The sequence below is a fragment of the Aythya fuligula genome, chromosome 1 (genome assembly GCF_009819795.1).
Source record: "Aythya fuligula isolate bAytFul2 chromosome 1, bAytFul2.pri, whole genome shotgun sequence".
NCBI lineage: Eukaryota > Metazoa > Chordata > Aves > Anseriformes > Anatidae > Aythya > Aythya fuligula.
In genome coordinates this window covers 13,469,776-13,483,941 of record NC_045559.1, presented here as the reverse complement: position 1 = coordinate 13,483,941, position 14,166 = coordinate 13,469,776, and the positions used below count along the sequence as shown (strand labels likewise).

Below are 14,166 nucleotides of genomic sequence, written 5' to 3'. Positions count from 1 at the left end.
ATGAGAAGAACGTGTAGCTCAAACATTGGCATGGTCTGGTGACCCCCCCATTTCTCTACCATTTTCATAGGAGCCATTACCCCTGGTGTGTTTAGCAGGTGCAGTACCTGTGGATGATATGAGAGTGATGCTCCAGAGAGACAGTAGGCCAGATCTTCCATGCCCCACTTCTCATCCCCAGGGGTTTCCACCCAACAGAGTTCAGTTGCACTGAAAGGTTTAATGCAGGGTGCAATTTAGGAGGTGTTCATTGGGATGGAGAAGCTGCTATGATGAAATAGGTTAAGATCTTTGTTGGCTTCAGGTATTCATTCAGGGGGAAAAAATGCTGGGTTTTATAATGTAATAATTAACATTCATATATTGTATGAAAATATCATAGGCCATGCTTTGTTGCTTTTTTTCATTTATACTTTCTAAAGCTGCAGTCTCTTAATCGGTCTATTGAGCAAATTTTAGTATAAAAAATTCTCACCAAGCTTGCAGTGCAAGCAAATGCTTTCAGTCACTTAATGAGTATTGATGTAAAACAGAATTTGTGTTATATGTATTTCAGGTGGAACCGAATAACTATTCCCCTTCCCAATGCAGCATTAACAAGTGACACGAGGATTCGGTGGAGGCAAACAGGACCAATCCTTGGAAATATGTGGGCAATTGATAATAGTCAGTATTCTTATCCACAACCATGTTACATCAGAAGAATAATTTTTTTATGCTGCTCCAAGTAAACATTTTCCAGAATCAGAGGTCGCAAGATTTTCAGTTTGTTAAATTTTTATTCTTATCTTCAGTCAGTTACAAGTCCATTTTGAAGCCAAAGGGGAAATCTGTCATTTGAAAAGATAGTCTAGTAGCTTACCCCTCTTTTTCTTTTAAATGAATGCTTTCTAGGAAAAATAAATAAATAAATAAAAATGTATCAATAACCTGATATAACATTTCCTCTGACTGCTTAGTCTGAATTACATAAATAGGCACCTTGCTGTGCTATTAAGGACACGAACTGTGCCACACTAAGCAGCAGTTACAGCAGCTGGGACATATTTTTCCTTCTGGACATAGAAGACCTTCATAAAGCAATGTTGCTACCAAAATACTGACAAAACTTTTACATTGTTTACAGCATCTCAAGGGGGGAAGGACCATCGGTAACAGGGAACTGGTCTTCTTTTAGGAAATGATTTTTCATGTGCCAGTGTGTTTTTTTTAAATGGATGTGATGAACTGAGAGGAGGTTATAGTTACACATCTATTTATAAAACATTCTGCAGAGAATACTAAATATTTTAAAGCACAGAAAAATATTTTGGAACACAAAATAAAATGTATAGATGGCATGAAAAGGAGGAGAAAGCATGTTTGAAAGGACTAAGAATGAGCAGGTGTGAAGTTTTTAGTTTACTCATTAACCTCAAACACTTGGGACTACATAAACTACTAGAATTTGTTTTGCTAGCTGTATGCATTAAGTATGTACTATAAAGCTTTACAGTGATGTACAATAGCCTGTGAAATTTTGTAGTCATTCCTAATAAGGTTTGATATGGAGCCTGGGAATGGTAAATGTTGTCATATTTTGCAAAATTCTTAAAACAGATTAATGCCTCATTTTGAAAAGAAAATGCTTGAAGCTGCCTCAATAGTGCAATGCCACAAATGAAACTTTTTCACAAAAAGTAAAGAAAATTACTCTCTTAATCACATTAATGGTATGTAGCACCCTCTTGACATTCTAGATAGTGTATTAATGCTTGTCCTTAGAGATGATGATTTATATCAAAAAGAAAATAAGGGGGAAAATATAGGTATATGTAAGTAAGAAGATGTCTGTGAGCATCTGAAAAGATGACTTGCTACCTAACAAAATATAGAATGTATAGAATGTAAAAATTGGTGAAACTCACAGAAGTTCACATAAACAAGAGCAACATAAAATCCAAGGACTCAAATTCTTTAAAACAGAACAAAACAAGAAGATTTTGAAAGTTAGCATGCAATTCATATATCTATACTACCTTTGCCTGTAAAACCAAATAGTGAGAGCTCTGATGAAGAATACTGCACACTCAGCTGTGTACCATCTCAGAGTCAGTTTTACCAACCATCTGCCTACAGTGTGCTTGCTCCAAAATTTGTTTGAGATGTAGAACTATCTCTATGACACAGGAATCAAGTGTTAATGGTGAACGCCTTTCTAAGGTTTTGCATGCCTCCTTTGGTACACACTAGTGAAACTGACGCTTTACAATGTACTGAGGGAGAAACATTTGATTGGCAAGCCACTCAAATTCTTGAAGAGAGAGGAAGAATTTCAAGGATTCAGCACTCTGACTTTTAGCTTCACAACTGTTTCTTATGTGAATTAAGTTTTAAATGAAATCTGGAAGGTAGCCATCTTATAGAAACTCTGGAAAACTGCCAGTATTCATAAAGCTTTTTTTATTGTGAATGACATCATTACATTTTTAACCCTTCTACTTTTACCACCCCCTCACAGAGACCTCAAAGCAAACAAATAAATCAAACAGACAGAACAGAAATTTTGCACCCTGAAAAGTGAGAAAATCTGGAAATTGCATAAAGTCTGATAGGGAGTTAATTACAGAGAGTGACTAACAGGGATTTATAGAGTATCTGTCAGGGAGTACTGGCACACAGCTATGATGGGCAGCATCAAAAAAAAAAGAAAAACAATAAGCATTGGTTGTTATAGATTATTTTGAATTGGTGGCTATTTGGGTGAATTTCCAAAAGTCACTGTGCATGTGATAACTCCAATGGTCATTATTTAATTGAAAGGGTAACACTGTTCAGGACTAAGGCCTGTTTATCACATTGTGTTGAAAGGACATTGCCCTCAAGTGACTGTTTGGGGCTATACTTGGATTTCTTCACTGTGAGATACAGATTATACAGAGATTTACTAATCTTTCCATCTTTCCTACTTTTCACAAAATATCAACACTGTTGATTAAGAGTCATCAGAGGAAGATTAAATAAAAGAGTAAAATAAGTCTGGAATGTTTCTGAGTACATATTATTTGGAATTTTATTCCATTTGAAAGAATCAGTGAAAATGATTTGCAGTTACTTAAAAGTGCATGATATTTCATAGTTACTTACGACATATCAGAGCAGATGAAGAAAAAGGCAAGAAAATGGCCAATGCCTAGCAGTTCATTGGACGTTGCTCGCGATCTTAGAAAAATCAGGTATCTGATTTGGATCACTAACACCTCCAGCAACAGATAGACATTACCCCTTAAATACTAAGTTATCCCAGACTATCCTTGACAGAGGGAAAAAACTCCATTACTCAGTTCTACAGAAAGATATGTTCAAATGCACTTTATTCTTTTTCAGACCTCTTTCAGATAGTGGGATTAGCTGAAATACAATACCAATAAATACAATACCTGTATGGCAATACTTTATTGTATTTGTTATATTCTTTTTATGACATAACATAACCCTTCATTTAACTAATTTCTTTTCTCTGCAGTTTATATTGGTCCATCTTGCCTCAAATTCTGCTCAGGTCGAGGACAGTGTACTAGAAATGGCTGCAAGTAAGAACTATAATTCACTACTTGTATTCAATTTTTGTCATATATTTCATTTGATGGTCTGAAAGTTGAAGTGATTTCCATTTTAGTCCTTGCTTTTTGAGATGACTAAATATAAAACCAGCATAGCCCCCAGAATGCATAAAACTCACTTGAGAGCTAAAGATCAATCTTTCTAAACAGCAGCATACTTAATAATTTTAAAAATAATTTTATTTTGGCAGAGAGTCTAAGTTCCAGTTCACCTTAAAATGTGCTACAGAGCCCATCAGAATGTCAGTGATGCATGCTTTATACTGTTTTTAGAGGTGATTTGGGACTGTATCACTTTTATATTAAATTTCAGGGAAGAATCACGATTTTCATAGTTCTAGTATCCCATAGCCCCATAGACCTCAAGGACAGAAGGTCAACACTATTTTTTTCCTGAAAGTCTGGCTTTTAAAAAGTGTTTCAGCCTTAAAAGTAAAATCAATAAACACTTTCAAAACTATGGTGTTACTATTTTTACGTGTTGCAGAGAGCGTGATCCACAGGGCGTTCTGTCCTGTTACACAGTTGCTTGTAATTACACCTGACATGCTATAGATAAAACTATTTGACATATGGACAACTGTAAATTACGTCTGCAGTATTTTTATTCCAAAAATTAATAGAAACATTGCTACATATTAAATGTAGATTTTGTGTGGCTGGTTCATAACTATTTTTTGTTTTAATTGGAAAAGTCAGTACTAGCTAAAAGAAAGGTATTGACTGTACAGTACCTAAGTAAGGTCTAGAGAGGTTTTTGGTCCTTAGATTTGAGAGGGACTTTGCAGGTATCATCTGCTCTTGAGAGATTTCAGGCATGTTCTAGTCTGCTAGAAGACCAGAAGACAAGAGAAGATGGGCTTAACGTAAGGAAGGCACTAACTACTCTATTCAATCTCCCTCATCCCCAGGTGTGACCCTGGCTTTTCAGGGCCCGCATGTGAGACAGCATCACAGACCTTCCCCGTGTTCATCTCGGAGAGCTTCGCCAGCTCCCGCCTCTCCTCCTACCACAATTTTTACTCAATCCGTGGAGCTGAGGTCAGCTTTGGCTGTGGGGTCCTGGCCAGTGGCAAGGCGCTGGTCTTCAACAAGGACGGGAGGCGCCAGCTCATCACCTCCTTCCTTGACAGCTCCCAGTCCAGGTGAGAGCAAAAGAGCAGCAATGGGAGGTATGGGAACAGGGAAGTTACACTGTGACAGGAACCCCTTCTCTTTCATATAACCTCGTGTGCTGGTCTTTTTAGCAGGAAAAAAAGTTTTTTTAAACCCCTTTGTCCCATAGTTTAATTTCCAGCTCATAGCTGTACAGCCTTGCTTTTTTTTTTTTTTTTTTTTTTTTTTTTTTCTTCTCCCTGCTTTGTAAACAGCAGAGCCCAAAATAGATGGAAGGGAAGTTATTGTACAGTGAGACTGGAAAATATGAAATGTTAATATCAAACCTGAGTGTCAAAGCCAAGTGCTAATTAATTATTTATAAGGTTGTGTTTATTTGACAGCTTGTGGCAGCTGATTAGATCAATTCACTGTCTCTCCCTCCCTTTCAGAGCCTAATAAATAATTAAATGCTGTACTGATTGGCATTTTTTAAATGTATATGCCACATTGCATTACTTGATAGTAAAAACAAATCACACACAGAAAGGCCCATAAATGATATTTACCAAAATTTGTCTAAATTGAGAAGATCATAAAACAACCTGGTTAGAGGAAAAAAAGAAAAAAAAAAAAAAAAAACACGATGTGTATGGTACCCTAGAAATATGTGTGCAATTCTGCTGCAGATTCCTGCAGTTCACGCTACGCCTGGGAAGCAAGTCTGTGCTGAGCACATGCAAAGCACCCGACCAGCCTGGCGAAGGAGTGCTGCTGCACTACTCCTATGACAATGGCATTACATGGAAACTACTAGAGCACTATTCGTACCTGAACTATCATGAGCCAAGGTATGTGCATAAATGTTATGAAGTGTTATCTACATGCATTTAATGCTGGTCATGGTCACTGCAATGCTGAGAGTGAAGGCATCTGCCCAAATGTGGGCATGTAGTGCAGGAGAAGAGTGAAGATCTTTTGTTGCACACTGGAAACAACTATTCTCCCTTAAAAACATGCAGCTGTTCTGGGCACTTCTCATTTGTGCCTGCCTTTGTAAACAATGAATGCACGGATTTGGCAGCATCCAAGTCTTAGTTGACACGACAGGACAAGCAATGTGGGATGAGGGGAAAGAAATACACTTGTGGGAAATAGGGGCATGTCCCATCCCATGGAGGCAGCCACTTGTAAAGAAAAATTAGCATAAATTATTTGTAGCTTTGAAGCCATAGATAACTTCACTAAAGCATCCTCTGGGATTAGGAATCTGCAGGAAGCATAGGACAGTGGAAATGAAATGCGGCTGTGAGGGTCTCTCTAGGTCAGTGGGGAAATTGCTTCTGCTCCTGTTATGAAAGGGATTACATGACTGTGCCTGTGCTGGTGGGTTGGACATGGTGCCCTGGGAGAACATGACAGTGACTGCTCCTGGGAATTGTGCAGATCACAAAGAAGCCAAACAAAGAGATCATCTCATCTAACAGCACCTGCATATGTCACTAGATTAGAGGGGGATGTATGGGACATATGTAGAGAAGAATGTAGTATCTCCCATTACATTTGCAAGACCACCCACCAGCTGTAGTAAAGCACGTGCTAAATCAGGAGTTTCTGTGAGCACACCTGTATTGAAAGCCCAGAACCACCCGGGCTGGCTCTGTGCAAACCCACCCAATCCTGGAAGAAGCCACCTGCAGCAGCAAAGCCAATAAATCCTGATGAAAGAAGATGCTCTGCAAGGGGGCACACGAGAGGCAGAGCTAAAAGTGGCATCACAGGTCCCTCCCCGCTGCTCTGATCCTGCCCAAGGGCAGTTTTGTACCAGGTATTGCCAAAATTAACTATCTTCATCTTGTTAATAACCCAATAATGCAGAACATAATTAAGAATATTGTAAAGGGGAAAAACAATAACTTCTAACATTATGTATATTTCCTGAAAGCAATAAGAAATACTCAAAAATCTGAGAAAAATGGCTATATTTGGTAAAAGCATACGGTATGTGGGCTTTAATTTCTGAAGTTTTAAGTGTTACTGAAGGAAAGATTCTAAAACCTTATACGTTCATAAAACCTTCTTCAAAATATCTTTTCCCATTCTTTATTATAGTCACATATATATTTTATATGGCCCTGTTTCTAATTCTTAGATTCAAGATTAGAGCTGTAAGAATTATATTTCCCTAAAGGTTTTTAATATATAGCACTATTAATTTTTTATAACAAAAAAGAAAATACACATTCTAGTGACTGATTTTAATGGAGTTTAAGATATAAATGTAGCAAATTATATTAGTGCCAGAGATTTCTTTTGCTCTTTGAATTAAGTGTGAAACACTTAATTTCTTGAGTTCTGACAGGGCAAAGAGCTAAGCACAACATACACAGGTTAGAAAGGTTTGCCGTGGGATATGTACACTCCATTCTGGGTAAAGAAAAAAATGACAAGCATACAAACCTGAAGGTAATGCTGGCAATAATTATGATGAAGAACATGAAGAAAACTTCACCTTTTTTATTGTGTTGTCTAAAAATATTAGCAATTTTGGTAACATAGATGGACTGCTACAAAGTTTGGCAATCAATCTGTATCCAGAAATTTAATTAATCTTCAGTCATACAAAAAATAATTACACATTTAATGTTCTGCTGAAAAGGTGCATTTAATCTGCTAACATTTGACAGCTGCATTTTTCTTCTGAGCAGAACAGCGGTGGCTTTTCAATATTAGGTATGCGCATAGCTTGAAAGAATGAGATCAGAGCAAAGGTCTCCCAGCTGGTTTTTAAGAAATCTAATGGTAGCTGGTAATGTTAGTAAGAACACTTTTCTTCTCTGCAGCAGAAAAGTCATTAGCAAGGATCCCCCTCCCTCTCCATCTATCTCCAACAAATCAAAGTCAGACAGGAGAAGCTGTTATAGCTGGAGTTGCAGTCAGGTTCTGCATACTAACATACATGCCGTATAAGGTGGTCTACACTAGCGTTTTTAGATTGTTTCCTTAACCCCCCTGGGATAGGAAATTTATTTTAACACACATTAAATATTTTAACATCCAACAGGTATATCGATGATGTGTGTCAATTTAGGATTTTCTGTAAATTACTGTCAGTGAGAATTGGTGTCCACGTGGGTGAGCTTGTGAGGGTTAAGAGTGAAAGGGAAGTTGCTGGCATCAAAGACAGCCACTAAGAGAGAAATGTGTCCAGGATTATAAGAAAGCGTCAGCTCGTACAAGTGCCAACTGCTTCCTGGCATATGTTGTATGCACTGTTCTTGCTGGCCGGGGTACCAGCTTTCCTCAGGTTTGTCCTACTGGCCCATGAAAAGCAAAAAAATCAGCTCTTTTTAGCATCAGTAGCACTTTAGTGTCATCTGTGCCTTTGAAAATTGGCCTGAAAAGTTGTAGAGTTGCTGCTTATTAGGGGATCTTTGGCAAGCAGAAAGGTTGGCCTTGTGATTTATTCATGTGCTGGAAAGTAACACAGTTTGGTCTTTCTCTAGCAGGGTATGAAGTAGTTCAAGCGTCTGTTTATTTGAGTAGTAAAAGAAATGCATCCGCCATTCATCCATCATGTGCACTGCTGGTCCCTTGCCACCAGGACGTGGCAGCATCTTCTCTGGCTGTCCCCCAGCACTGCTCCCTCCAGCCTACGGCCAGCAGAAAGCGGCTCCTAGAAATGCCAGTCAGGACATTTGGAGTGCTTCCCACTTGATTAGCCAAGAAGCTTGGTTTTTTTCTTGCTAATTGATTTAACATGTTCTTATTTAAAATGAGAAAAAAAGGGGTACTATAAGTTTACTTTTTACAAGCACAGTTTAGCAAGTCATTTTTAAGAGACTGGTTTTGCACCACGAGCACTGAAGGGACGGACTTTCATACTCACAGAACAAAACACTACAACAGGCAGCTTAGAAAGCTTTAAGTCTGGAAAAAAAACCTTGATGCTAAGGTATAAAATGATGTTTCCAGTTTACCTGATTTGTCATTTTACCCACATTTCCTCCAAGATAGAAAGAAAAATATCAGCTACATGACGAGTTTGCCAAAACCTCTTTTGCCAGCATGTAATTGCTCACCGATGGAGACAAATGTCCCTCTTGCCATTCTGTTTCGCAGCCCCCATGCATTGCATGGGGCACTCTGGTCCTGGTGATTTATGGAGCTTTCAAGAAACTGTCGGTTCTGTAGCAATTAATGTGTGCTCCCTGCTGCTGTGTACGATAATTGCTCCTGGAAATTAGATATTACTCTTAATTTTCTTTGCAGTTTGTCAATTATAGGTGTGTTGACATAGCTGCCATGACAAATCAGGTGACCTTGCATACCAGAAGAGCCTGGGACTTGCCTCCGGTAGCATCTTTATGCAACCACACAAGAAACGTATGCCATAAGCCTACACATGATCACACTGACAAGATGAGCCTTTTCCTTTTGAATGTGACCATTTACAGGGGTGGGTTCTTCTAGAGAAGAGAAACACAGACATAATAATATCAGTGCTGTGCAGAAACAATCACAGATGTAAAGAAGATGTATTTTTTCAGATCAGGATAAAATTTATTGTTTCTGAGAAGGTGGAGGCAGAACTTGTTAATCCCTGGTAGTTGATCATCCCTTTGCCAGCCTAAGCCCTTCACCAGCAACTGGGCTTCTGCTGGAGGCATTCAGGTTTCTTCTGGCAAGGAGGTTCCACATGAACATTTGCAGAGAGCTCCACAGTACAAGCAAAAAATTACAAAATTGGTGGAAATTCTTTTCTGTGGCTTTTCCACATGGCTGTCTATCAGCACTTACTAGCAAGAGAATTCCTCTGTCCACTGGTGGAAGCTATGCCAGTAGAAGCTGAGGTTTCTGTGGGCTGAATTTTTCCTTGGATTTTTAGAGTTAGTAAGAAAAAATAACAAAAAATACATCCCCATGGAATTAGTACAAATGGTGACACTTTCAATAATAATTTTGGTTTGTTTTCCAGAATAATTTCAGTGGAGCTGCCGGAAGACGCAAGACAGGTTGGCATTCAGTTCAGATGGTGGCAACCATACCACTCTTCTCAGGGTGAAGATGTGTGGGCGATCGACGAAATCATCATGACCTCTGTGCTTTTCAATAGCATTAGTCTGGACTTCACCAACCTAGTTGAGGTCACACAGTCTCTGGGATTCTACCTGGGAAATGTTCAGCCCTACTGTGGCCATGATTGGACTCTTTGGTGAGAAACACATAACTGTTTCTGTTCTAATTTTGTTTTCTTTGTCTATTCATCCTACTAAGAACCAAGTGATTTCTGCAGATGAGCCTTGTTGGCAGTTATTGAGAGCAATTGGGTCTCACCCATTATGGTATATATTGACATTATGGTCAAAACTACAGTCACTGATCTAATTCCAATTAGCTGTAACTGTTTACACCTCATTGCACGGGGATTTATGTTTGATAGGAACTGTGAATGTAGCATTCTTCTTTCATAAAATTTGAAAGAATCTCCCAATAGAAACAATTTGGAAAATTTTGTAATCATCCCTTAAAATCCAGTCAGATTAACATGGGCATAGAGGTTGTATAGTACCCAAATATTTTGTAAGTGAAGTTCATATCTATTTATATGACTATTATGTTACACTTAAAAACAGGAAAGGCAACAGAAGGTTGGTAGAATAGTGTTAGCCATTAGTAGTTATTTTGCCTGTTATATCCATTTAGTCATTTACACTGCAATCAGCATTAGCACACATATTGCAATGATACCCAAAATGCACTGTGCATTTAGGAGAAAGGAAAAAAAAAAAAAAAAAAGGCAAGAAAACTTCACAAAGCAATAAGTATATTTCTTTAAATGAAAAAGAGAATGAAAAGAAAAATAGGTGAAAAAATATGGAAAATAAAATTATGTTAGGATTGTTTAAAAATATTTTTACAAGAAATTATTAACCTGTTTCAAAAATATAAAATTCTGAAGTACATAACCATAACATTTAGAATTAACAAGGTAATCTTAGTTTAACTTATATGTTTTGATTAAAACCACATAACAATTTTATGCTATTCTGATCAACATATAAACCCACTATAGCTTTAATTGGCATAGGTATATTTATTTGGGGAAATTACAATCACAGTAATTATAGGAAACCTCAAGAAAATATATATATATATTTTAATTCTATGAAAATATTAATAATTTTATCATCCCTATGGATGTTCAGAGAAACACCACTGGAATTTTATTAACAAGTACCTCTGAGCAATCTGATTTGACTTTCTGATCATCTGTCAAACTAAAAGGAGTTGGTTTAGCGGTAGGAACAACACAGAGCGCTTTCTAGCAGTGATAATGAGGCAGCAGAAGCACCATTAACCACTTTAATAAGGACAAGGAAGGTACTTGCTGCTCATTAAAATGAAACAACATGTTAGGGCTCAAACTGTTTGCATCTTCTTCATCAAAGAGTTGGAATGAAAGCCCTTTAATGACATTGTTTTCCCTCTGTTCTTGTAAAGCTAGTTTGTTATGGGGGGGCAGGCTATTTAAGATAGCAGAAGTTCCTCTTTTCCTCCTCTGAATTTAAATTAGAATCAAAATAATAAACATGAAGTTAAATTCTCTATGTCATATATTAACTAGGATTTGCAGAGCTCGGTTGTGGTGGAAATGTTGAACTTTCCATGCATCAAATAAAGAAGTGAAGCATTTTGTAAGACTTCCTTACTATGTATGTATAAGTATTTTTCATCATCCCTGGAAGACAAGAACTCTATCCTTCACTGACCTTGCTTCTCTCAAGGGAAATTTTTAAACTTATACAAAGTCTGTACAAATGGATGCTAGTTAAATTAATTATTGTTGGCTTTTCCCAGCTGTGAGTCCATTTGGTTCTCATTTTCTAACTCATGACTTTCTGTGAGAAGAGTCTGCAGTAGCACTGACACCATCCTCTTGAGAAAAGTCTGACAACTGCTTTTTCATTAGTGAAACTATGGTAAATACGCTATAAATCATTCTACAGTGTGTCATCCTGAGGCCCATTTTCACTGGATTGCCTTTAATTGTCTATTAGGTCTTCGTTTCTGCCTCAAAATCTGGAAATCTGAAATATTTATGCTTATAATTTGGGAAAAGTGTTTGAGGCTTATTTTTGTTGAAGAGGAAGGTTGTTCTTTTCAGTATTTGTTTTCATATAGAAAAGAGGGGTTTTGTTGATAAGTATGTGTTTTAAGCAAAGGTGATTTTTAAGTGTTTTATAATGATCTATAACTGGCACAGTCACTTGGTTGTAATTGTCAACATTTGGTTTGACATTGTTTCTAACAGCAAGTGTATTGTGTATACTAAAAGGACTCCTGAACACTCTTAAATGAAGTGTTTGATGTACGTTAACTCATCACTTCTCCAAAATGTGCATACACAGGCCATGTTTTGACCCAAATGCTTCTGGAGTATTACACAATATTTACAGCCACTTGCTGAAATACATTTACCTACTGATAAAAACACTAAAGCTTTTTTATTATTACTATTTTTATTTATTTTTTTATTCACCTGGATGCAAATAAAACAGCACAATATAAGAAATATAAACTGTCTTCAGTCAGGCTATGGTATTATGATTGAACTTGATGTAGCAGACAACAGAGTGTCCCATTCCCTCTTAAGCAATCTGGGGAAAGACTGTAAATCTGGCTCATAATAAACTACCCTTATGGAGCAATACTATACAGCTGCCCTACATCAGCTTGACAGTTTGCCTGTGTTTATATAATGTTTTGTCTTTTAGTTTAATTATTATTCTGTAACATGCAGAATGTTTCTTTCAGGTAATCAACTTAATTAGAATATATTAATACATTTAGGAATTATCTAACAAAGTAGGTATGATGTGATATAAAAAGACAAAAACTTCTGCCTTTGATAGAAGCAGAGCTGGGGCCAGGATGAGTGTTTGGGGTCTGGCTGTCACGTCAATATTCTCAGTCAATGCAGGTTTACAAAATCAGCTGCATCCATGTGGCTTTTCAGTATTCCTGAAAGTACCAGCCTTGAAAATGTGGTAACTCTGGGAATCCCAGAGCAGTTTGGAGAAGTGCAGACTGGCTGACATTCACTGTGATATCATTCCCAGAAGTACCAATTAGTTGGCAGTGCTTGGAGGGAGAGCGATTGTTCTGAGGGCACCTATGGGTATTACGTTCCTGAGCCTCCACAGGTCTAATTATATACGTGCCAGAAACCAATTCACAACTACATATTTATACAAAATTGTGGCTTTTGCATTCTCAATTCCTGAAGATTTTTTGCTAATTATTTTTATGCCAGGGACATTATTCTGTCGTGTACAAAATCCAGAAATGTATTTCAGCTGCATGATTCCTACAACAAACAAAGAAAACATTTGGTATTCCAGCAGAAAAGCCTGCCCCTAACCACAGGAGAGCTGAAGAGCAAAGAAGTGGCAAGTAAGGTGGAAGACCCACCTTTAATGCTACCTTTGTTCAGCTGGAGGCAATTTGTGGATGATAAAGGACTTTGTGAACCCATAATGTGTTTTCCTCCCATGAAAAGAGCTCCTCATGGAACATCACAGATTGTCTTCATCTCCTCACTGGCTTCCATTTTCGCATTTCTTTAATATTTATTTTAAACAGCTGTTTTGACTTTAATGCTTACTTAATGTACTGTGTACAATATGGCTAACTTATTAGGTTAAAATGAACACCAAACTTAAAAGGGTCTAATCATGATCTGAATTTCCACTAGGAAAAAGGATCGGTGTTTAAGATTATTTTTTTCTAATTTTATGGCAGTATTACCATATAGAAGGATTTTTTTGTGGAAACACAAAATAAAAGCTTCAATTCTCACTTAGGCTAAGTACTACTCCTTGGCTTTTCTTTTATCACTTTGGGGAAGACAGCTTCTAAGCAGATTCTTTATCAAACGGTTTACTTTCAACTGCTTTATTCTGTTCAGCTGAGCTCCAGGTAACTGCTGTTACCTAAACGTATTAGCTTTTACATTTGCAATGCCAAATCATTATCCAAATCACTGTTACATATAGCTTTCAGCTAATGACACTGTACACAGCTGATACCTGAAAAGCATGGTTGTTGTACTGGCACAGATTTCTCAAGGAGGCTTCTTTAAAACCTGGATTTCCCACTTCAGCCACAAATTCCAAGTTGCACTGTAGAAATTAACAGCAAGTCAGCATTAATTTTTAAATTTGTGATATTTTTCATTTTGAAAAATAAAAGATAAAGTTGGAAGAAAAATGAATTCAGGCATTATCCAAACAAATTTTTCTGAGATGCATTCAGTTCTAACAATAAAGCCACAACTGTAGGTTGCCAGCTGGACTGCTGATGAACGTACATTTTATCCTCTGCTCATTTTAAAATTACCCATCCTGTTGAGAAGAAAAACACTGACAACTCCAATGGAAAGAGCAGGCAGTTGAGATACAGTTTT

General features: G+C 37.4%; 1 protein-coding gene across 2 annotated transcripts in view; it reads left to right on the top strand.

Moving 5' to 3' along the window:
* Positions 1–14,166, top strand: part of RELN (reelin) — a 286,617-nt gene that overhangs the window by 188,421 nt on the left and 84,030 nt on the right. For both annotated transcript variants that reach the window (XM_032192390.1, XM_032192399.1), the window contains exons 16-20: positions 557–666; positions 3,506–3,572; positions 4,514–4,747; positions 5,387–5,548; positions 9,676–9,912. In XM_032192390.1, coding sequence (XP_032048281.1) covers positions 557–666; positions 3,506–3,572; positions 4,514–4,747; positions 5,387–5,548; positions 9,676–9,912 — 810 coding nt within the window. The remainder of the gene's footprint in view (positions 1–556; positions 667–3,505; positions 3,573–4,513; positions 4,748–5,386; positions 5,549–9,675; positions 9,913–14,166) is intronic.